Raw genomic sequence first — 24198 nt, 5'->3', positions numbered from 1 at the left:
AATATATTACATTTAGAAAGTAACCTACCCAACCCTGAGAGCCAGCTGGTGCAACCCTACAGACTGCTGTAGAGGCTACTGTAGACCTTTATTCCAAAGTGTGTGTTTAATCAATTATTTGGTGACGTGAATATATTGGTCCTCCCCTGAGGAGCCTCCACTGAACAGTTTAGAAATGTATTTACACTACAGGGAATAGGAGGGGTTTTCATGTACATGTGGGAGAAATCATAAAGAGAGGAAGATATAGACTGCAGATTTTAAAGTAAATGTTTCTGCTGTATCTTGATATCACAGTTTTACCATTTATCCCAGTACTGTATGTGTACAAAATAGTTAATTTAGTCATGATATTTAATGATGTTGATTATCGATGCCATTGCTCTTCCAAAATATTAGTATTAAAGAAGTTTATTTTTTTCTGCTGTTCACTGTGACTTATAAATAAGTCTAATTTGAAACCCATACCCTGGTATCAGAGATGAAAACATTGCTTACCATGAGGCTGAGTTTGCAAAAATAAAAAAATATCAAGAAGGAATAGAAATGAATTCTGCCAGAAGTGTCAATACACATTTATTGCATCATGCATTTTCCATCTCTCACTTATTGTTTGCTGATACAGCATCTCATGAGACCAACACACTGCCCTTCATTTTCAAGTCCCCTCAGGAATATGTAGCTACTATATATATATATATATATATATACAGTATATATACACATACATACACACACACACACACACACACACACACTGTGTGTAATATATATATATATACAGTTGAAGTCGGAAGTTTACATACACTTAGGTTGGTGTCATTAAAACTTGTTTTTCAACCACTCCACAAATTTGTTCTTAACAAACTATAGTTTTGGCAAATCGGTTAGGACATCTACTTTGTGCATGACACAAGTAATTTTTCCAAAAAAAAATTTACAGACAAATTATTTCACTGTATCACAATTCCAGTGGGTCAGAAGTTTACATGCACTAAGTTGGCTTTGCCTTTAAACAGATTGGACAATTCCAGAAAATTATATAATGGCTTTAGAAGCTTCTGATAGGCAAATTGACATCATTTGAGTCAATTGGAGTTGTGGACCTGTGGATGTATTTCAAGGCCTACCTTCAAACTCAATGCCTCTTTGCTTGACATCATGGGAAAATCAAAATAAATCAGCCAAGACCTCAGAATAAAAATTATATACCTCCACAAGTTTGGTTCATCCTTGGGAGCAATTTCCAAATGCCTGATGGTTCCACGTTCATCTGTACAAACAATAGTATAAGTATAAACTCCATGGGACCAAGCAGCCGTCATACCGCTCAGGAAGGAGACGCGTTCTGTCTCCTAGAGATAAACGTACTTTGGTGCGAAAAGTGCAAATCAATCCCAGAACAGCAGCAAAGGACCTTGTGAAGATGCTGGAGGAAACAAGTACAAAAGTATCTATATCCACAGTAAAACAAGTCCTATATTGACATATCCTGAAAGGCCGCTCAGCAAGGAAGAAGCCACTGCTCCAAAACCACCATAAAAAGCCAGACTACGCTTTGCAACTGCACATGGGGACAAATATCATACTTTTTGGAGAAATGTCCTCTGGTCTGATGAAACAAAAATATAACTGTTTGGTCATAATGACCATCGTTATGTTTGGAGGAAAAAGGGAGAGGCTAGCCAGCAGAAGAACACCATCCCAACTGTGAAGCACGGGGGTGGCAGCATCATGTTGTGGGGGTGCTTTGCTGCAGGAGGGAATGGTGCACTTCACAAAATAGATGGCATCATGAGGGAGGAGCATTTTGTGGATATATTTAAGGAAAATCTCAAGACATCAGTCAGGAAGTTAAAGCTTGGTCGCAAATGGGTCTTTCAAATGGTCAATGACCCCAAGCATACTTCCAAAGTTGTGGCAAAATGGCTTAAGGACAACAAAGTCAAGGTATTGGAGTGGCCATCGCAAAGCCCTGACATCAATCCCATAGAATATTTGTGGGCAGAGCTGAAAAAGCATGTGCGAGCAAGGAAGCCTAGTTACACCAGCTCTGTCAGGAGGAATGGGCCAACATTTACCCAAAGCTTGTGGAAGGCTACTCGAAACGTTTGACTCAAACTGAAACAATTTAAAGGCAATGCTACCAAATACGAATTGAGTGTATGTAAACTTTCTGACCCATTGGGAATGTGCTGAAATAAATCACTCTACTATTATTCTGACATTTCACATTCTTAAAATAAAGTGGTGATCCTAACTGACCTAAGACAGGGAATTTTTACTCTGATTAAATGTCAGGAATTGTGAAACTGAGTTTAAATGTATTTGGCTAAGGTGTATGTAAACTTCCGACTTCAACTGTATACATACGTATCTAGGGGTCAGGGTGACAATGCACTTGATGGTGTCTTCTTGAAAGTATTTGTAAAGTGTTTTTATCTCAACTCATCTGTGAGTGATTGCACCACGGCACTTTTCCTGGGATATTCAAATGAGTTCAACCAACCCAAGATTATTTTTATTTTACATTTATTTAACAAAATAAAGTTGTAATAATTAGTTTTCTGAAAGCCCATCAACTGTATCCACACAGGCTCTCGTTCATCCCTGGCATATGGTCATAATCTCGCTTCTGTTTGATGTGGAATTAACTTAATTAAAACTCCAGCGACATCAACACAAAGTAGAAGAAAGGGAGAGGGTGATTGATCGCTCAACTCAGTTGGGTCCTCTCCTGCTCAAAAGATGAGATACACTCCTGCCTCGTCACTTTCCGGGTTTAATGTTTGGCCAGATAGTTTCAGGTACTTAAGTTTAGACAAATGAACCAACACAGGACAGGGGCATCATTTCAGCTAAACCTAGAGTATGGCAAAGTTACATAATTTCTACACTTTTTTAAACTCTAAAATCCAATTTGGAGAACAGCAAAAACAAGCAAATTTGACTCCAGCCATTATCACCTTGTTGCTGTAGCTTCATTCACCTCAGTCAATAAGGGACTTAACATTCTATAAACACACCCAGTCAGCACTCGGGAGGCCGGCGTCCCTCCAGAGTGGTCGAGTGCTACGCAACATCTGTTTTGCCCATTGCTTCATTCATGGGGCACCCGCAATAGGTCGCTTTGTCAAGTGGCAGCCGCGCTCCTGTTGTTTTCCTACACAGCCTACCCACCCCACACCCGTCATTCTCCCAGCCGGCGACACTACAGCTGCAAGTCGGAGGCAAGATGATTTTTCAGGGTCAAGCCAGTGGCGTGCCTACTCCCTTTCAACACTTATTTTTATACATTGTTAGGGCGGAGCCAGCCAGCCATACAAACAGCCTTACCTTCCACTCCCCAGTGGTGGAAAAAGTACCCAATTGTCATACTTGTCAGGATGTGTATGAAGTCGAAGTCAGGTGCAGGAGAGCAGAGTATGATTAAATAAAACACACTTTATTATAGTTCCAAACTGGGAGCACAACAAAACAAATGCGCTCAGAAAACAGAACAATAAAGTAATGCGCTTAACGAACATCACTTGACATGAAAACAATTACACACAAAACATGATGGGAAACAGAGGGTTAAATAGAAATAGATTGATTGGGGAAATGAAAACCAGGTGTGTATGAAAACAAGACAAATTGATATATGAAAAATGGAGCGACGATGGCTAGAAAGCCGGTGACGTCAATCGCTGAACGCCGCCCGAACAAGGAGAGGAGCCGACCTCGACGGAAGTCGTGACAATACTTGAGTGAAAGTAACGATACATAGAATGTAGTTAAGTATAAAAGTAAATGTAATTTGATTGTGTTTTGTGAAAGACTGGCCTTGCGATAATTGTTCACTGACGCAATAATCATCCATGTCAAATGGCTGACCGGAATGAAAAACCCTGTATGGTTCTTCAAAAGGATCTACAAAGAACATTTCAGATGTGAAGGTTTTATAAAGAACCATAAAAAGGGTTCTCTATAGCCCCCCAAAAGGTTCCAACCAGAGCAGAACCCTGTTTTCGTGCTATATAGAATTATTTTTTATGGTTATTTATAAAACCTTAGGAAAGAGTTCTTTATAGATGGGTTAGCTGACAAGGTCACAAAAACGATGTGCACGCTTCAATGGGGCGTCTGTGAGTTGTTGTGATTCTGGAAGGCCAGATACTGTAGCTACCAACAATGACAATAAACTGCCATGTAGGGAATTGTAAGTGACTCGTTTCAGCTAGTTTCATCTTGTTCTTGATACCATGTCTTGTTTTTAGGTTTTTTGACTGATTTCATGTCCATTTCAATGTGACAAAAGAAATTGCTAGCTGGGTAACCAACATCTGTAATTATGTATTTGAGAGACAACAAGTACTCATTGAGCAAATGTATTTATGTTTTCAATAAACATTGGAGACGAAATATAGTTTAGATTTGGTCAACAATCTAAGCCCACCCCATCTGTTTTGTCCCATAGTTGCGCAAGCATACGTTTTCTTGCTAAACAACCAACCCATCTATAGCACCATACAGGTCCCATTTAGAACCTTGTGAGCATGCTTCTTTATTTGGGAGAGAGTTGGTCTCCCAGGCATAAAACAACCATTTAGTTGCAAGAGGAACAAACAATTGTTGTTTGAGGCACGGTGGCCACAAACCAGCCACAGCATCTAAACACACCACTTCAAAGCAGTGAGTGTTTTACTTAAAAGCTTTGGCATTACCCAGGTTCAGTAATGTACTGATCTGTTGTGTCTGTTGTGTCTGTTGTTTTTTTAATTACAGAAAAGACACAACCTCACTCCAATATCTTCACCTGTAGAAAATAAGGCAGTCTTAGTTAAAGGCAGCGGTGTCAATTGGGTATCCCAGGGTATGGCAGTACCCATACCCTAGCTCAACACCAACAATTTTAAATAGGCTAAAATCATTCCAATCCCATTAAAGGGATTCAAATTTAGTGGGATTAAAGGGCTAACTTTAGGATTATGCAGACACCTGGGAGAGGCAATGGTGTAAAGTACTTAAGGTAAAATACTTTAAAGTACCTCTTAAGTAGTTTTCTGGGGTATCTGTACTTTACTTTACTAGTGATATTTTTTGACAACTTTTACTTTTTTTCCACCACATTCCTAAAGTAAATAATGTACTTTTTACTACAAAAGTACTCATTACATTTCGAATGCTTAGCAGGACAGAAAATGTTTCCAATTCATACGCTTATCAAGGAAACATCCCTGGTCATCCTTACTGCCTATGATCTGGCAGACTCACTGAACATAGATGCTTCATTTGTAAATTATGTCTGAGTGTTGGAGTGTGTCCCTGGATATCTGTAAAATAATAAAACAATAAAATTGTGCTGTCTGGTTATTTTAATCTAAGGAATGTGAAATGATTTACTTTTGATACCCTCACTAGGGTACGTGGGACGCTAGCGTCCCACCTGGCGAACATCCAGTGAAATTGCAGAGCGCCAAATTCAAAAACAAAAATACTCAAATACTCAATACTCAAATCAATACTCACAGACATTATTTTATCAGTTTACGAAACTTTAGAGTGTTTTCTATCCAATTCTACCAATTATATGCATATCCTAGCTTCTGGGCCTGAGTAGCAGGTAGTTTACTTTGGGCACACTTTTCATCCGGAGGTGAAACTAGAACTAGTGAAGTTTTAAGTATATTAAAAAACAAGAAAATCGTGCTGTCAGGTTTGCTTATTCCAAGGAATGTGAAATTATTTACTTTTGATACTTAAGTATATTTCATTAGCCATAGCCACATATAATATGTAATGTCATAACACAAAACATTAGATAAACTGGAAAGACACTCTCACTCACGGTTGCACAAAAAAAAGCTGTGTGCAAACCATGCCCCCACATTTTCAAATGAGCCACCTCCCCTAAATTTGAAATGCCACTAAAAAAAGCAAAGAACTCTTTTGTGAACTGTAAAGAACCATTGAAGAGCTCAATGGTTCCACATAGAACCATCACCCTTCCCAAAGAAACATTGATGAGCCATCACTTTTTTAGTGTGTACCTACAGTTCATGCTGACCACAGAATTAACTTGTTATATCTCTATGATGTTGACAGAGCCATCACCATGCAGTAGATACTGGGAAGTATGTTCAAAATCATTATATCCGAAGAGGAAAGGGGATCTCTCTCTAGTGGTGTTTGCTTTACTTTGCTTTCCTGCATATCCTCACATATTGTATATAGCATCATCTATAGCAAAGAGAGTCACCTTGAAAAGGTCAGCCCTGTCTTTATGAGCCCACATTAAGCCTCAGCCATCTGTGGTCACCAGCCATTCCAGTTCCATCCGCGGCTAGCTAAAATCACCCTCATGCCCACGTCCACCAGGCAGCAAATGACAAAGCGGCTGACCATATGTGGGCCCACTGAAACAAATAGACCATTAAAAAAAAGGGACTTATTTGAGCCATTACATGAGGGAATTTGCCCATTAGGCTACTCGTCACAGTCTGAAGGCAGACATGAAGAGTCATGGGAGAAGATGGAGATAGATGATGAGAAATATCTACATTTGTGTGAGAGATCAGTACAACAGGAGACCTGGGCTGTGTCGTATATCGACTACAAATATACTGTATCTCTCATGTGGATTTCTTCCTCTCCTTTCCGTTCCTCCACTGGCTCATCTCCCCGTCACATGAATGATTCATTCTCAGAGAATACAGTCCTTTAACTGAGAAGACGTGGGAGGAAAGATCTGTTTTTCATCAATAGGAACAGTGCAAAGGTAACAATGGGTAGACCATTTCATATTGATCAATTATTTGTCTTTTTCAAGACATACATTATTTAGAGGGCCTGAATCAATCTGCTGGGACTTAATGGACTGAGAGGTATTTACTCTAGGCTTCATTACAGTAGGTTTTATCTCACTACCTCACCACTAGTCATAGGAGGGAAGACACAGAGGAGGGAGGAAACAGAGGAGAATGGGATATAGACCTTTCTTAAAATACCACATAGGAACTATTTTAATGCTCCATTCATTCCATGGTTTGAGTTTACAATGTGGCTATCCTAGTTGTATAAGTTAATATTGAAGTAAATAAGTATAAATAAATCAAGAGTTTATTTTTATAATGTTATATCCACAAATGTTTTGTGTTTTCTCATCAGAAATGATTGCTTATGGGTACCTTCATTTGTATTTAAAATATTACTGTTCTCAGATCTTGAATTCGTATATTTTAGATATGTATGAAAACATGTTTTTTTTGCTAAACGATGTACAGGCCAATCCATTGTTTAGCTAGAAAGGAATGTTTGTATCCTGTATATTTGACTGTGATATATGGCTGTCTTAAGATTAATACATTTACTGTAAGTTGCTCTAGATAAGAGCATCAGATAAGTGATTAAACTACTAAAATGCCAAATGTAAATGTTTTACATATAGATCTCATATTACTGTATTTAATTATTTTTAAAAAAATAACATTTTGTGTCTGTGCGCACAGAAATTGGACTGGGTTTATATTGTTTTGTAAGGTATAGTGCTGACCCAGAAATCTGCTGCTAAATGCTTAAACATGTCACGTTTTGAAAAGCAAAATGATTCCCTAACAACAGCCCATCCAGCTTATTTTCAAGTATTTGAAATCCCCGAATGCCTTTTGGAGTTTGACAAGGTTATGTGGGTTTCAATACATATTGTAGCGCTCGACAGCCAGACAGAGAGTTTTCCTATTCAGGGCCACAGGGAGTAGCAATTAGGCAGAACTTGTCAGCGCACTTATTATCTACATGAGTCATAAACTTCATTATAGGTCTCTTTCAAGTGTGACTGCTCTTGCACCTATCTTTAAACACACATTGACGAGGCAATTAAGATGCTTTAAGACGTATTGTTCATTTCATAACCCTCTGTTTTCAGAGCCTGTTATGCAAAAAGAAAAAGTGAAGCTAATTAACCATCCAACTCTGTCTGAAGTCACCATACTTACTTAAATAAACTTTGAAATCCTCATACTTGAAATTGGATCATCCTTCTCATTATAGAAAACATGTTTTTAATTTGTTAGTTTAATTGGAGGGTGTTTGATGGTGTTAGATGTGTTTGACAAGATGGAAATGATTTTGACAGCTAATCTACTGTAACAAAAAAAAGCACTTAAGTAGTGAGGAAAGCACTGGTATGTCAGACAAACTCACTACAATTAAGGGGACTGCCGATGAGAAAGCAGGGGATTCAATTGCTTTGCGCGGTTTGACAGTAGAGTTGAAAGCGCTGCATCACATCACTGAAACATCCTGATTTGAACTATACATTTTGGGTATGAGAGAGAGAGAGTGAGAGAGATACCTTCAGTTCATTCTGCTTGAAACATCACTCATCTCATTGGACACCCCATTGGGAGGGGCGGGATAGACTTTGCATTGCAACACATTATGATGCTGCTGCCTGGTATTCTAGTCATTCTTAACAACTTAGAGACAATGGTCTGACTAGTTCTGAATGTGTTAACTATGGTTTTGCACGCATGTAACATGGACGCTGACAAAAACATCAGTTGAGGGATGTAGGCCCAATGAATTGTGCTCAAACCAAGGTTGACCACTCATTATTTATTAGTATGGCCTGTTATAGAGGAAATGTTAAGTATTCTACTATTCAAGCTAAAGCTTTGAGGGAAAGATGTTATGCTATCATGCCTTATTTGTTCTTCATATCCACATACTGAATCAATTGATGTATTTGGGATTTTCATGGAGGAGTGATTACATCAGTGGTTTGAATGCTATAGATGTCCACACTACACGGTGGGGGTTCTCAAATTGAATTAATCTTTAAAGTCACACTGTACATCACAAAAACTTACAAGAAACAGATGTGAGGAGTATTTATTTAATTTTATAAAGCCAAACAGCTTCATAGGAGAATATATCACTTTGTGGTCAGGATTTCCTGCTATGTCTTTGAAATGGGCAAATCAGATATTACATTAAAAGGAAGAGAGCTCTCCTGGGTACAGAGACTCTAGAAGCCAGTGAGAAACATTTCAATTAAGAACAGAGACACAAATTCCTAAGACACAACTAAGCACACACACACACACACACACACACACACACACACACACACACACACACACACACACACACACACACACACACACACACACACACACACACACACACACACTCACACAGCTCAAGTGGTAAAACAAGCCCACAAATGCAAGTATGTCTTTCTTATTTTTCATTTTGAATATTTCCATTCTGTGTTGTAGTGTTAATCTCTGTAAGAGCTCTGGCGGTAAAACTGTTAAAGGAATTCACCTGGCTTTGTTTAAAAGGGATAAGATATCCCAATCCCTTTAATCCTCTCTCATCCATTGGTTGCTTCGCTCTGACTTGACACAAAATTGATCCCAGAATTGCAGCTCAGTGGCAGAAATGGAAATGAGGACCTTTAGGGCAGTCAGTGTGTCTCCTTCCCTACTATGGGTCAGGAGACACTGGTGGCTGGTCCCCTTGTGTCATGTGATAGAGCATGGAGTTTGTAATGCCAGGGTTATTGCGTTTAATCCCAGGACCACCCACACGTAAAAATGTATGCTTGCATAAGTCGCTTTGGATAAAAGCATCTGCTAAATGGCATATACTATTATATTATTATTAGTATATAGAAGGAAAACTGAGTCAAAGCTAATTTATTTGACAGGTCACAAGAATATTCAAAAGATTGTAGGCATTGTAGCTGGGACTGTATATCTCAATACAAAAACGGGTTAAGAGCCGCTGTCTTTGAGAAGCTTGACTATTTACCAGAACTTTGATTATGCTAATTGGATACATTTACAGAATGTAAGAGTGGGGAGAGGTGAATATATCTTTGAATGTATCAAGTGCTATGTGATTTGTGTGATTGTCAATGGGAGAAGACCATTCATTAGCTAACCTAACGTGTAGATTTTCATAACCGTGTGACTGATGGCAAACCTCCCTGTATGTACACATACAGTGCCTTCGGAAAGTATTCAGACCCCTTCTTTTTCCACATTTTGTTACGTTACAGCCTTATTCTGAAATTGATCAAAGTGTTTTTTCCCCCTAATCAATCCACACACAATACCCCATAATGACAATTTATATAAAAAAACAGTTTTTTTGAAATATCACATATACATAAGTATTCAGACCCTTTACTCAGTACTTTGTTGAAGCACCTTTGGCAGCGATTACAGCATAGAGTCTTCTTGGGTATGGCCTGTATTTGGGGAGTTTCTCCAATTCTTCTCTGTAGATCCTCTCACGCTCTGTCAGGTTGGATGGGGAGCGTTGCTGCACAGCTATTTTCAAGTCTCTCCGGAGATGTTCGATCGGGTTCAAGTCTGGGCTCTGGCTGGTCCAGTCAAGGACATTCAAAGACTTGTCACGAAGCCACTCCTAAGTTGCCTTGGCTGTGTGTTTAGGGTCGTTGTCCTATTGGAAGGTGAACATTCGCGCCAGTCCGAGGTCCTGAGCGCTCTGTAGCAGGTTTTCATCAAGGATCTCTCTGTAATTTGCTCCTTTCGTCTTTCACTCGATCCTGACTAGTAACCCAGTCCCTGCAGTTGAAAAACATCCCAACAGCATGATGCTGCCACCACCATGCTTCACCGTAGGGATGGTGCCAGATTTCCTCCAGGCATGACGCTTGGCATTCAGGCCAAAGAGTTCAATCTTGGTTTCATCAGACCAGAGAATCTTGTTTCTAATGGTCTGAGTGTCTTTAGGTGCCTTTTGGCAAACTTCAAGCGGGCTGTCATGTGCCCTTTACTGAGGAGTGGCTTCCATCTGGCCACTCTACCATAAAGGCTTGATTGGTTGAGCGCTGCATAGATGGTTGTCCTTCTGGAGGATTCTCCCATCTCCACAGAGGAACGCTAGAGCTCTGTCAGAGTGACCATCAGGTGGACTCCAACCCAGTTGTAAAAACATCTCGAGGATGATCAATGAAAACAGGATGCATCTGTCAAGGGGTCGGATACTTATGTAATTAAGGTATTTTTAATTTTTATTACATTTAAAAAAACAAAATACCTGTTTTCACTTTGTCATTATGGGGTAGTGTGTAGATTGCTGACGATTAAGAATTTAGAATAAGCCTGTAACGTAACAAAATGTGGAAAAAATCAAGGGATCTGAATACTTTTCGAAGGCACTGTACATGTATATATGATTGCCAATCTCAAAAAATGTATGTTCTTCATTTGGCAAATGCCCTCCAGTCCCCACAGTTTTCTGAATAACAGACATTCACAACATGAGGGTCCGCTGGGGTCATGAGGTCCGCTGGGGTCATGCCAGGGTCCATTGTCCTTAGCTTAGTCAACCATGCTTACAATATGACCAATAAATATTGGCGCGTAACTCCGTGAACCTCCAGGAAGCTCCTATAGTCACTGAAAAGGACCAACTCCCCATTGCATTTTTTACGCAAATACTTCTTGTAAGTTGAACTCAAAACTCAAAACTGTTTCTCTCAAAACTCAAAAAGTCATTATTACTTATGGTCGTGGTACTGACTCAATTAAATGTCACATCAACAAAAGAAATTCAACATAACTTTGCAAGCGAAATCAAATTTATTTATATAGCTGTACAGAAACTCAGCCAAAAACCCCAAACAGCAAGCAATGCAGGTGTAGAAGCACGGTAGCTAGGAAAAACTCCCTAGAAAGGCCAAAACCTAGAATGGAACCAGGCTATGAGGGGTGGCCAGTCCTCTTCTCGCTGTGCCGGGTGGAGATTATAACAGAACATGGCCAAGATGTTTAAATGCTCATAAATGACCAGCATGGTCAAATAATAATAATCACAGTAGTTGTCGAGGGTGCAGCAAGTTAGCACCTCAGAAGTAAATGTCAGTTGGCTTTTCATAGCCAATCATTAAAAGTATCTCTACCACTCCTGCTGTCTCTAGAGAGTTGAAAACAGCAGGGACAGGTAGCACGTCCGGTGAACAGGTCAGGATTCCATAGCCGCAGGCAGAACAGTTGAAACTGGAGCAGCAGGACGGCCAGGTGAACTGAGGACAGCAAGGAGTCATCATGCCAGGTAGTCCTGAGGCATGGTCCTAGGGCTCAGGTCCTCCGAGAGAGAGAAAGAAAGAGAGAAAGAGAGAATTAGAGAGAGCATACTTAAATTCACACAGGACACCGGATAAGACAGGAGAAGTACTCCAGATATAACAAACTGACCCATAAAACCACATAAACTACTGCAGCATAAATACTGGAGGCTGAGACAGGAGGGGTCAGGAGACACTGTGGCCCCATCCGATGATACCCCCGGACAGGGCCAAACAGGAAGGATATAACCCCATCCACTTTGCCAAAGCACAGCCCCCACACCACTAGAGGGATATCTTCAACCACCAACTTACCATCCTGAGACAAGGCCGAGTATAGCCCACAAAGATCTCCGCCACGGCACAACCCAAGGGGGGGCGCCAACCCAGACAGGAAGATCACATCAGTGACTCAACCCACTCAAGTGACGTACCCCTCCTAGGGACGGCATGAAAGAGCACCAGTAAGCCAGTGACTCAGCCCCTTAATAGGGTTAGAGGCAGAGAATCCCAGTGGAAAGAAGGGGAACCGGCCAGGCAGAGACAGCAAGGGCGGTTCGTTGCTCCAGAGCCGTTCCATTCACCTTCACACTCCTGGGCCAGACTACACTCAAATCATATGACCCACTGAAGAGATGAGTCTTCAGTAAAGACTTAAAGGTTGAGACCGAGTTTGCGTCTCTCACATGGGTAGGCAGACCATTCCATAAAAATGGAGCTCTATAATAGGAGAAAGCTCTGCCTCCAGCTGTTTGCTTAGATTCTAAGGACAATTAGGAGGCCTGCGTCTTGTGACCGTAGCGTACGTGTAGGTATGTACGGCAGGACCAAATCAGAGAGATAGGTAGGAGCAAGCCCATGTAATGCTTTGTAGGTTAGCAGTAAAACCTTGAAATCAGCCCTTGCCTTGACAGGAAGCCAGTGTAGGGAGGCTAGCACTGCAGTAATATGATCACATTTTTTTGGTTCTAGTCAGGATTCTAGCAGCCGTATTTACCACTAACTGAAGTTTATTTAGTGCTTTATCCGGGTAGCCGGAAAGTAAAGCATTGCAGTAGTCTAACCTAGAAGTAACAAAAGCATAGATTCATTTTTCTGCATCATTTTTGGACAGAAGGTTTCTGATTTTTGAAATGTTACGTAGATTAAAAAAAGCTGTCCTTGAAACAGTCTTGATATGTTTGTCAAACGAGAGATCAGGGCCCAGACCCTACCTGTGACTTGCAAGTAGGGTTACAAAATTCCGGAACATTTTCCAGGTTTTCCAGAAATCCCAGTTGGAAGATTCCTGGAAATCGGGGAATTTTGGATAAAGTTACCTGAATTTTGCCACCCAACTTACAGGCCTGTTGTGGCCTTTAAACCATGAGTTTCAGGACACTGAATGAGGGTAATGTAATGAACATGAGGCGAGACAGAGAGCTGGTTTCAAGCGCAGGGCGCAGCAGGTGTTTATTGCAAAGGACCACAGGAGGAGGCAGGTAACTTAGTCCAGGGGCAGGCAGAAGGTCATACACAGTACAGTACAGGCAGGGAAAAGGCTAGTAACATAGTCCGGGAGATCAGCCAATAGGTAGATAACAGGAAATCCAATAGGCTAAAGTACAGGCAGGGAATAGGCAAAAGGCATAATTCGTGAGGCAGGCAAAAACTATCATACACAGGAGGAGTGTGATGGAGTGCAAAGAACTGAACTAGATAATGTGTGATAATGACATGCAGGTGTGTGAACAGGTGACTAGAATTCAGGTGATTGAGATCTGGAGAGTGAGCTGCGTTCAGGGAATCGAGGTGTTTGAGAGTGTGAGCTGGAAAGTGGGCTAGAAAGTGGGCTGGAAAGTGAGTTGCGTTCAGGGGATCTACCTATTTGAGGGTGTGAGCTGGAAGCAGATGTTACAGGTAAAGCTATGCCTCAAAATGAGGCATTATGTTTTGTCATAAAGAGTTTAATTAGAATTATATTATTTGTGTTACTGAACAATTTTCCAAGCTGTCTGTCAAATCAGACAGCGACCAAGCAAGATGAGGCAGAAAATGAAGTCAGCAGGACTTCAGAAAACCTTCTGATGATCTCCGACTAAGTCCCATTGCTGGGTGTTCCAACCTTGTCTCCTCTCCTTGTCTCCTTTTCTTTCCTTGTCTCCTTTTCTTTCCTTGTCTCCTTACTTCATGACTTCTGGTAGATTAGAGGGATTAAATGCAGACTCTGCGTAGCAGTGTTCATGAAAGAAAGTACATGGGAAAAGAAAGCTTGAAGAACACTAATGTAAGAGATCCTCTGAGTAACAGAACCTTATATAGACCTTAGATGATCCAAAATGTTGGGTTAGTAGTGATACTGTGTAATGGTGCTGTTTCCAATTCTGTTTACTGCTGTTAATAGTTTTTATGGTTTTTACAGTCGATGTTTCCTATATCCCTCTAGGGCTTAGCTCACCCAAATGGTCCTGTGCCAATTAACTAACGCCACACAGCGGCAATTATATTAGCAATTAAATAACCTCTACATAAAAGTAAACAGTCTCCTATGTTAAATGATGCCTCTTAATGATCTCTATCCTGTGTTTAAATAGGAATTTATGCAAATCAGACTTCACTATATATTCCTATGAAACCATAGTAAGATACTTAAAGATGTTTGTTTCCTAATCTATTTAGAGGTGTAAAGGTAATGTGTGTATGATACTTCTGTGTTGGTCACCAACTTGCCCTGATGCATGGCTGTTGACTCCTATGATGCCATATGAATCAACAACCATATATCAGGGCAAGACTCCAATTTAACTTAATATATTTGAGATAATTGTTGTTTTACTGTGGTAGTGAGAAGTTTGATTACTGCTTACAGAAAACACTTTTTAACGTGACTTGACAGGCCAGATGATTCACATACAGATCAATTATTGTCTATTTGAGGAGATCAGGCGCAAGCTGTGCTGGCGAGGCTCTCTCAGCATGGCATAAATGTGTTTTCCGCGCAGCCCTGGTGCAATCATCACATCATCATTATGCCTTTTGTGTCCAGGGACAAAGAGGCATTTGGTCTGATTTGTTTAGCTAATGCCCTGGCTGAGACCTCCAAAGTTACTAGAGAGTGGCAGCAGCGTCATAAGACATCCTGGAACAGACACGTCTGCTCCAGACGTTGCTCTGCATGGTCCTCGCCTGCTGCACGCCACCTGTTCTCTCTCTGATTGGCTAAAACTCTCTCTGTTATGCTGCAAAGGTCACATTATCACAGATGATTTTGTGTGTTTTAAAAAAGGAACTGACCTGACTCTCCTCAGACTCCCATGTTCTGTGATGTCTGTTAGCTATTTATTTCCCAAACCTACCCTGTCATAGAGGATTTGTCTGGTCTGATCTGATTAGGCTTTTTCAATGTCATTCGGGCTGATTACCAGAATAGACAGAAAGGACAGAAAGGACAATCTTAGATAAACGCACACTGTTAAAACCGTACGTCCCAAAGGGACGCATACCGACACGACACAAACACAAACGCACACTCACAGACACACACTTTTACACTGATCCTTTGCTGCTGCTACTCTGTTCCTTATTTTACTCTTATTATTATCTATCCTGATGCCTAGTCACTTTACCCTGCCTTCATGTACAGTACATTGATCTGGTATATCTACCTCATATCTCGTACCTCTGCACATTGATCTGGTACTTGTCCTCCCTGCATAGGCTATAGCTACATGCTTGTGTATTTAATTGTATTCCTCTTGTGTTACCATTTTATTTTTAAACTCTGCATCGTTGGGAAGGGCTTGTAAGCAAACATTTCACAGTAAAGTCTACACCATTTATAATAGGTACATGTGACAAATAGAACTGGATATGATTTGATACACCCACTCTGACACACTTGATTCTCCCATAAGTAAACCAGCATTACCTGTGCAGATCCATCTCTGCGATCACCCAATGCTACCCTACACAGTTTTAAAAAGAACACATTGAAAATGTCCTGACTGTAACAGAGGCCAAGCTAGGAGTTTCTTGTTGAAGCTGATAAACACCACAGAGGGTTATGATTTATTTACAGACTAAAGCTACAGCGTTTATCTGGCAAATCCCTGTTTACGATCCAGCTATTACTCTGGTGTGCACATTGACTGAGAATGGAGGTGATTGAAGTGATTGTGTTAGCTGCGTTGTTGGCTAGCTCCCGACGAGTGAGCACATGTTCTATGCCAGGCAAAATTGCAACTCATTAGCTCATTGTTATGGATGTATCCAAATAAATGTCACTATAAAACAGCTTAAACAAATGCAAATGCAGCTACTTTGCTGTTATTCTGGCTGCACTTTTTGACGTGACTGTAAGGTAGCTATAGTTGGCTAGCTAGCAAGCAAGAGATACGAACGTTGCCAGCCAGTTTGGCAATGAAACATTTAAAACAAACGACTGGGTCACATCCATAGATACAGAGCAAACATAATGAACTACTGGGTAGCATCTCTGGCAACCGAACTGGTAGAACGAACAACTAGCCGGCTTGGGTAGCAACCCTAGATTTGTGTCGGGACTATGTCTTGTGGAAGGGCGAAATAGTATAAATAAATTCATCAAAATAAAGTTTTTAATTAAAATGTCAATCATCATTTGAATATGTTGATAATAGTGTATTACCACTGCATGTTCATCAGTTAAGTGCTTGTGCTTTAGTAGAGGCAGGGTTGAAGATGAGTCTGTGTTTGTTTGATTAGGTCTTTGTTATTTGAAACCTAACCATTGATCAGTAAAATAATAAGTAATCTATTAGTGAATGCAATGTCATCCGCAGACACACAATGAATGCAAGTAGTTTGTTTCTTTGTCGTAGCCATGAAGGAGCATATTGGTCATGTAATGGTAATAGCGCTGATTGATTTATTAGTCCAGGGTCACTCCACACTTCACTGCTGTTTAATCTAAGAGAGGGTTTACAACCAACCTGGGTCATTATGGAGGTTGATTGAGTCAAATGCAACCATTGAGGGTGTGAGATGGAGGAGGGCAAAGGCCTTCACAGCTAGGGAATGGATCAGAAAACACATGTATTAATGCTATGCCTTTATTAACATTCAATGAAACACTCACCCACATAAACACACTTGAGTGGTACTGTACAGTACATGCAAATTATGGTAACAGTGACTTGATTAATATTTGCTGTATTTAATTTCCATGAACATGGCACACAGTACCATATGGCATGGGGGCTTAGCGGCTCCAACATCTTTCCTCAATGAATTTCACAGACCAGCAAGAATGTATTTGGTTTATTTGAATACTTGATTTGACTTCTCCTTTTGTTAGCACTCAGCACAGCATACTCTATTTGAATAGTGCTTGTAATACAATCGCTCAAATACCTCTGTGTTATGTGCGGTGAAGTACAAGAAGTTCCAACATAAGCTGCCACAAACTGCTAGGGAAAAGATGGAGGAGTATATGCCCTGCATAGCAGCAGTCTTTTTGGGGTCATACACTTAACAAAGGGATGTTTTCCAATGTTTTTAGTGTCAGTGGAAGGCCCAAGTAAATGCAATGGGTTTAATTTATGCAGCCCTGTCCAGCAAAAAGGGTGGAGAACAAACTTTTGCCGCAATGTATCCTTACTAGGGATCCATCAATCAATGGAATCTGAGCAATGACATTTCTCCTACTGACTCAATTCCCTCTGCGCTGCCTCATGCATACACTCACTCAGTCGACCAACATGCGTCATTGCATGCAGTTTGGTATGAAACCCTTTTATGTTTGACGTAAAGTAGGAATCCATGCTAACACAAAATATGAAAAATTAGTTGTACACCTACAGTAAGTCACTATCATGTCAAGTATTCCTTACTACCCCCTCCAAAACAATGGTGATGTCACTGCTAGTCTAAATGTTTGTTTTTTTTACTTTAGGGGGGTGACTCATCAGTATGTAATTAAAAAACGTATTAGTATTTCGGTACTATAAATTTGACTGGTGGATGTCCTGGTTTCTTCAGGGTATTTTTCTGCGGCATGCAGGCAGTTATCTGTGTCCTCTTATGCTGAGCATGAGGTAAATGTTGGGTTCAGTGGAATGTTAATGGTTTGGAACATCTGTTCTGCATTGTGAAGATTGTCATTAAGAGACTCTCGGAGTGCTGGTGGTGCTGCAGTTCAAAAGACAGGAGGACTACATTACCATATGCTGTCCTCTCTATCTTTCCTGCTCTGGTGTTGGAAATGTTCTCGTTTAAGTTCTCTCTCCCTCTCTACTTTTGATTTTCCTTTATATGCTATAGTTTTGTGTCTGGGCAAGTGTTATCCTTATAACAGGTATGAAGGTAAGACCCAGATGCAGACATCTAATTAAAAATAGTTTAATAATCCAACAGGAGCAGGCAAAAGACAGGTCAAGGCAGGGAGGGGTCTGTAAACCAGAGGTGGGGCAACGGTACCGGACAGCAGGCAGGCTCAGGGTAGGCAGAGGTCAGTTATCCAGAGGTGGGGCAAAGGTACAGGTCGGCAGGCAGGCTCAGTGTCAGGCACAGTGGTCAGGCAAGCAGGCGGGCTCATTTTCAGGACAGGCAAGGGGAGGGCGAGAAAAAGAGAGACTGGGAAAAGCAGGAGCTGGGGCAAAAACGCTGGTTGACTTGCCAGTTCGTCTTGTTTGTCAACAGAAGAACAGAGAACACGGGTATAAATACACAGGGGATAATGGGGAAGATTGTCTCCACCCCACTCCAGGTGTCGCCAATCACAAAGACGGGTGAAACAGATCAGGGTGTGACACCTTAGGTTGGAATTGTTTTCCAATAACCTGGAAGAATTCATTCTGGTAGTCGTTGCTGATGATGCAGCCACTATTTTCCTTCCTTGAGTATTGAGTCAGTCACAGTTGAGTGTCACTGCATTTTTCAGGCCCGTAGTCAGTCAATACTTTTTGCAGTGATGGACGTTTTTCTCCAGGGTTACATGCTTTTACCACCTATTTTTATGTATTACCACTTTTTCACAGACAGACACTATTCAACCACAATCCAGTGCCAGTGTTACTGTGTGTCACAGGAAACTCTCTAGGGACACTCATATTTATGGGCCATTCCCACACCGACACATTTATCAGGCCTGTTTTCACCCACTTCAGCAGAAAATAATGGCCTGTGGAACCTAATTGCTGCATCAAGCAAACACCCTCCTCCGTAAAAAGATAAACAAGGAGGCAGCTATAACAGCTAGCAGGAAATCTTGCAGATACAGATGTTTTCTCTGTCGGAACTACTAAACAATCCTCTAGACTAGGCTTGACTCTGTCCTCTCTCTGCTGTCTCCTCTCTAGGTGTGGCAGTGCGGTGGGAGCATGGAGGTGCTGCCCTGCGCCAGAGTGGCACACATCGAGCGGACAAAGAAGCCGTACAACAATGACATTGACTACTACGCCAAGAGGAATGCCCTGCGGGCCGCCGAGGTCTGGATGGACGAGTACAAGTCCCACGTCTACATGGCCTGGAACATCCCTATGAATGTGAGCGTAGCCATAGTCTGACAGCGCCGGACCTATGGAGAAACATACGGCCAAGGTCAAGGCTATCATCTATTGATGATATAAATAGAATGACATTCTATGACAAAACAGGGCTTATTTCTATTGAGTGTAATGGAGGTGGTTCTATGAACCAAGCTCATGAGAAACCTTGCCTAAGACCTGAAGACTTGTGTTAGCTCATACCAAAGCTTTAGCTCAGCAGGGTAACACAGTATTATGGCGCACAGGAGACCGAGTTCGAACACAGATGGTCACACGAGTCTGTCTGCTCTTTTACTCATCCATCCATCCATCCTCACCACTTGTTCATTCAGACCAGCATCCTGTTCTGTGCCGGGCAGGGCCCCTCTAGAGAGACTATGCCTCAATAGAAATTCAGAATTCAGATTTCATCCCACTCAACCTTCAGAGCTGCTCAGTGAGATCTGAACGACGACGTCTGGCTCTGGGTGGTGGAGCTGAGAGCTGAAACCAAATGAATGAGGGGGCCTTTCATTTAATCAGAGTCCGCTTTCATACACATCAGTTTAGACGTAATTGCTTTCAAGAGCCATTGAGATTGGAAAATAATCATTTTCAATAATAAAAAAAAAAAGAGCTTAATGCAGAACACTAATTTCTGTACTGCAAATTATCTGTGTGTCACAGGGGGCGGGTGACAATGCTTTATTAAAACACAGCCTGGTAGAAATGGTATGTTTTTCAAAACATTATTGTCAGTAGAAACAATCTTTGGATTGTGTTTCACTCAAACAAGGCCTCCTGCACAGGAGCACATTAAGGTAACAATCCTAGGGAGGCCAATGCCTCTGTAAATGTGGCAGAAAGCTAAGAAGGGAGAGGTACAATGGATGCATGCAGGAGGAGCAGCCTACTGATTGAAGGCCTCCGACAGTAACTAAGACAGCACCCTATAGACAAACTAGCTCATTGCATAACATTCTTTATGTAATTACAATCCCAGTGGCATGGTGCTTTTGCCTCTATGTCCCATGGCACAGAAGTTATTTTATGTACTGTACAAAACATATAATGTTATAACTAATCCATCTCCCATTCCCTCCACCACACACACAGAATAATTGGTTATTGGTTACTCTGCTAGTGAGGGCAGGGTCTATGATTCACTATGGTTACCACCATCTGGTAGTCCAAATAACGTCTCCCAAATGGAATGCATCTGTTAGCCTAATGTTACAGCTAGTTAGAAAGACAGAGGACAATGGCATTATTCTCAGATATTAAAATATGGTTGATGCCTGTGGAAAGGGGAGATTTTTAAAGTCAGTGTGCCTCTTAATGAGGCAGTGTATGTCTGCTGCAGAGGCCAGGGCACAGTGCAGAGCAGTTATTAAGCAGCCACCTCCATGCACAACACCGGCCGGCACGGCGGGGCCGTGAGGACTCATAATTAAGCAGCTGATTAGAATTTGCACAGCATACATGTCTAATGAAAGAACAATGAGGGTCCCACATGACAGGCCACCATCCATCCATCTCTAAACCAAATCCACTATTCCTCTCTCAGCTTCTCCTTTTCTTTTCCTTTTTTCTACCCTTCCTCCCTCCAGCAGTCTTTCCAGGCCTCCAGTTTTCTATTCAAACCACAAACAAGTGTAGTCACATGTTGCTTAGCTAAGTAGATAATAAGTAATAGCCTCCTGGATAAATGTTAAATGTGATTTATTTTCCTGTTGCTACCAGAACCCTGGGGTTGACTATGGGGACGTGTCTGAGCGGGTAGCCCTGAGGAAGAGGCTGCAGTGTCGGAGCTTCCGCTGGTACCTGGAAAATGTCTACCCAGAGATGCGCATCTACAACAACACAATCACATATGGGGAGGTGAGACATTCACTGTTCACTATTCACTATCAACGAAAGCGATACAAAAACAAAAGCATGTTTTGAGTGGAATACCTATACTATATGTAGTGGAATACCGGATTACATTTTCACTATCAATGACACAATAAAAAACTAATATTTGAGTGGAATAGCTGCAGCCTACTGTGTGTTTGAAGACACGTTCTACAAAAAAAAAACACATTTCAAATGAGTTAATTTGCAAACCCACAAATTCTTGAAATCTTCCCTTCAGTCTTTTGTTGAATTATTTGGCACGTACTTGTCTCTTGCAGTGATTGCAGGGTGTGCTTTGTTTTTTGTCTCTGTATTTGCATATAAGAGCTTCCATATAAGAAGCAGTGTTTTCTTTAATGTCACATACAGTACTACACAAGCTATGTTTACATAATGTACACTCAATCAATCTACCATTGACATTATATTTCACCGCTTCTGCACTTCTGCAAAGATTACATGTTGAAGGAAATACATTCATTTACAGGGAGTCATCGAAAGGTATCATGCTTCCACAGAAACGCTGTGCAGCTACAAAATTTAATGCAATTTCGCCCGTAATGAGTTTTAATTACACACTTATTAGCTTTCGATGCCAACTTGATTGTTTGGGCTCGGCTGCACAACCCTGCACAGCGGAAAAGATTATGACAGGATGAGAAATTGAGCGCAAGAAGTCAGACAGCCAATTCAGAATCATTGTAAAATAAAAAGACTTTTACTTATTGATTTCGACATCAGAGTCGGGGGAGAAAATCAATAAGCTTTTCAAGTTTATGGTCGGCATATATCAGAATTAAAATAGGCCGTAACTTCATCATGCAGCACAATGTTGGCGGCCCTGGCCCCATGAATGCTGCTAGCCCTGCTTCTTGCAAATGGATTCAAGTCTTGGAACAGTTACCTTGTGTTGCCACACCGCAGCAGCTGAACCACAGCTGCACCCCCTGCACTGACCAGACCAGCGGCCCAGTACATCACTGGGACCATGCTCCCATCCATCCAGGACATCTACTCGAAAACGGTGCCTGAGGAAGGCCCGCAGCATCATCAAGGACCCCACACACCTCAGCCACGAGCTGTTCACTCCCTTACTGTCGAGCAGACGTTATCGGACCATGAGGTCGGATACCAACAGGCTCAGAGACAGTTTCTATCTACAAGCCATCAGACTGCAATAGTCAATACTGCACAATTTAAACATTTGCCCCCCCCCCCCCCCGATCCCCCCTTCCCCAAAACACGTGTCAACACATGACTATAAATTCTGCCTTCCTGTATTATACTTATGCTAAAATGTTTATTCTGTTCTACTGAGCCATTTACTTTATAGTTGTATTTATTCTTGTGTTTTATTACTTCTTATTGTTGTTGCATTGTCGAGAAGGAAACTGCAAGTAAGCATTTGGTTGGACAGTGTATACCATGTGTATCAAATACATACGACTAATAAAACTTGAAACTTTAACCAGACAGCACAACACAACATGATATATATCTTCATGTAACAGTATTGTTTCTGTCCCTCTCCTCACCACAACCTGAGCTTGAATCAAGGATCCTCTGAATACATCAGCAACTGCTGCCTACAAAGCATTGTTAGCTATCGCTTCACAAAAGCTGCAGCAGGGAAACAACTACTTTCAAGGTCTCAGAGAGAGTGGCCCCTGATTAAAACGCACACACTGCAAACTAGCTCGCCATTTCACACCAGTTACATTCACAAGGTGGAAATAAAGTGATACACATTCAATCACATAGTCTTAAAAGCACATTAATCCACACTACCATCTGGACTAGGAGGAGTCTAAGAGATTAGAGAGGTTTATTTTGCTTACATGATCTTAGATTAAGCCAATTAGTCCCGAGACCCCAGCAAAAATTGGCTTTTCATATATCTGACATTAATTGAGTTGCATGTTCAGCCCTTATATTTAGCCTCACTATGAAGGGAGGCTAAATATAATTAGAACACAAAACAACACAAAACATGTATTTATTTATTTTATATTTAACCATTATTTCACTTCTTTGTGAACAGGGGCAGTATTGAGTAGCTTGGATGAATAAGGTGCCCAGAGTAAACTGCCTGCTACTCAGGCCCAGAAGCTAAGATATGCATATTATTAGTAGATTTGGATAGAAAATACTCTGAAACGTCTAAAACTGTATGAATGATGTCTGTGAATATAACATAACTCATATGGCAGGCGAAAACCTGAGAAAAATCCAACCTGGAAGTGGGAAATCTGAGGTTTGTAGTTTCTCAAGTGATTGCCTATCCAATATACAGTGTCTATGGGGTGATATTGCACTTCCTAAGGCTTCCACTAGATGTCAAGTCTTTAGAACATTGTTTCAGGGTTCTACTATGAAAGGGGAGAGAATAAAAGCTGTTTGAATGAGGGGTCTGGCTAAAAGCCATGAGCAAAGTCTCGCCTGCGGCCGTGAGCGCGAGCTCCGTTCCTTTTAATTTCTAAAGAGAAAGGAATTGTCTGGTTGGAATATTATTGAAGATTTATGGATAAAAACATCCTAAAGATTGATTCTATACATTGTTTGACATGTTTCTACGAACTGCAATAGAAAGTTTTGACTTTTCATCTGGTCTTAGTGCCCGCGTCTGCTTTTTGGATTACTGGACTAAACGCCCAAACAAAAGGAGGTATTTGGACATAAATGTGAACTTTATCGAACAAAACAAACATTTATTGTCTAACATGGAGA

The 24198-nt window shown here is 41.1% G+C and overlaps 1 protein-coding gene across 2 annotated transcripts in view; it reads left to right on the top strand.

Moving 5' to 3' along the window:
- The window catches only part of LOC110525838 (polypeptide N-acetylgalactosaminyltransferase 9), an 89486-nt gene that overhangs the window by 44653 nt on the left and 20635 nt on the right, over positions 1 to 24198 (top strand). For both annotated transcript variants that reach the window (XM_021606290.2, XM_036979970.1), the window contains exons 7-8: positions 19405 to 19590; positions 21316 to 21453. In XM_021606290.2, coding sequence (XP_021461965.1) covers positions 19405 to 19590; positions 21316 to 21453 — 324 coding nt within the window. The remainder of the gene's footprint in view (positions 1 to 19404; positions 19591 to 21315; positions 21454 to 24198) is intronic.

Source organism: Oncorhynchus mykiss, chromosome 6, assembly GCF_013265735.2.
Source record: "Oncorhynchus mykiss isolate Arlee chromosome 6, USDA_OmykA_1.1, whole genome shotgun sequence".
NCBI classification, from domain to species: Eukaryota; Metazoa; Chordata; class Actinopteri; order Salmoniformes; family Salmonidae; genus Oncorhynchus; species Oncorhynchus mykiss.
This window is presented reverse-complemented; position numbering and strand designations above follow the sequence as displayed.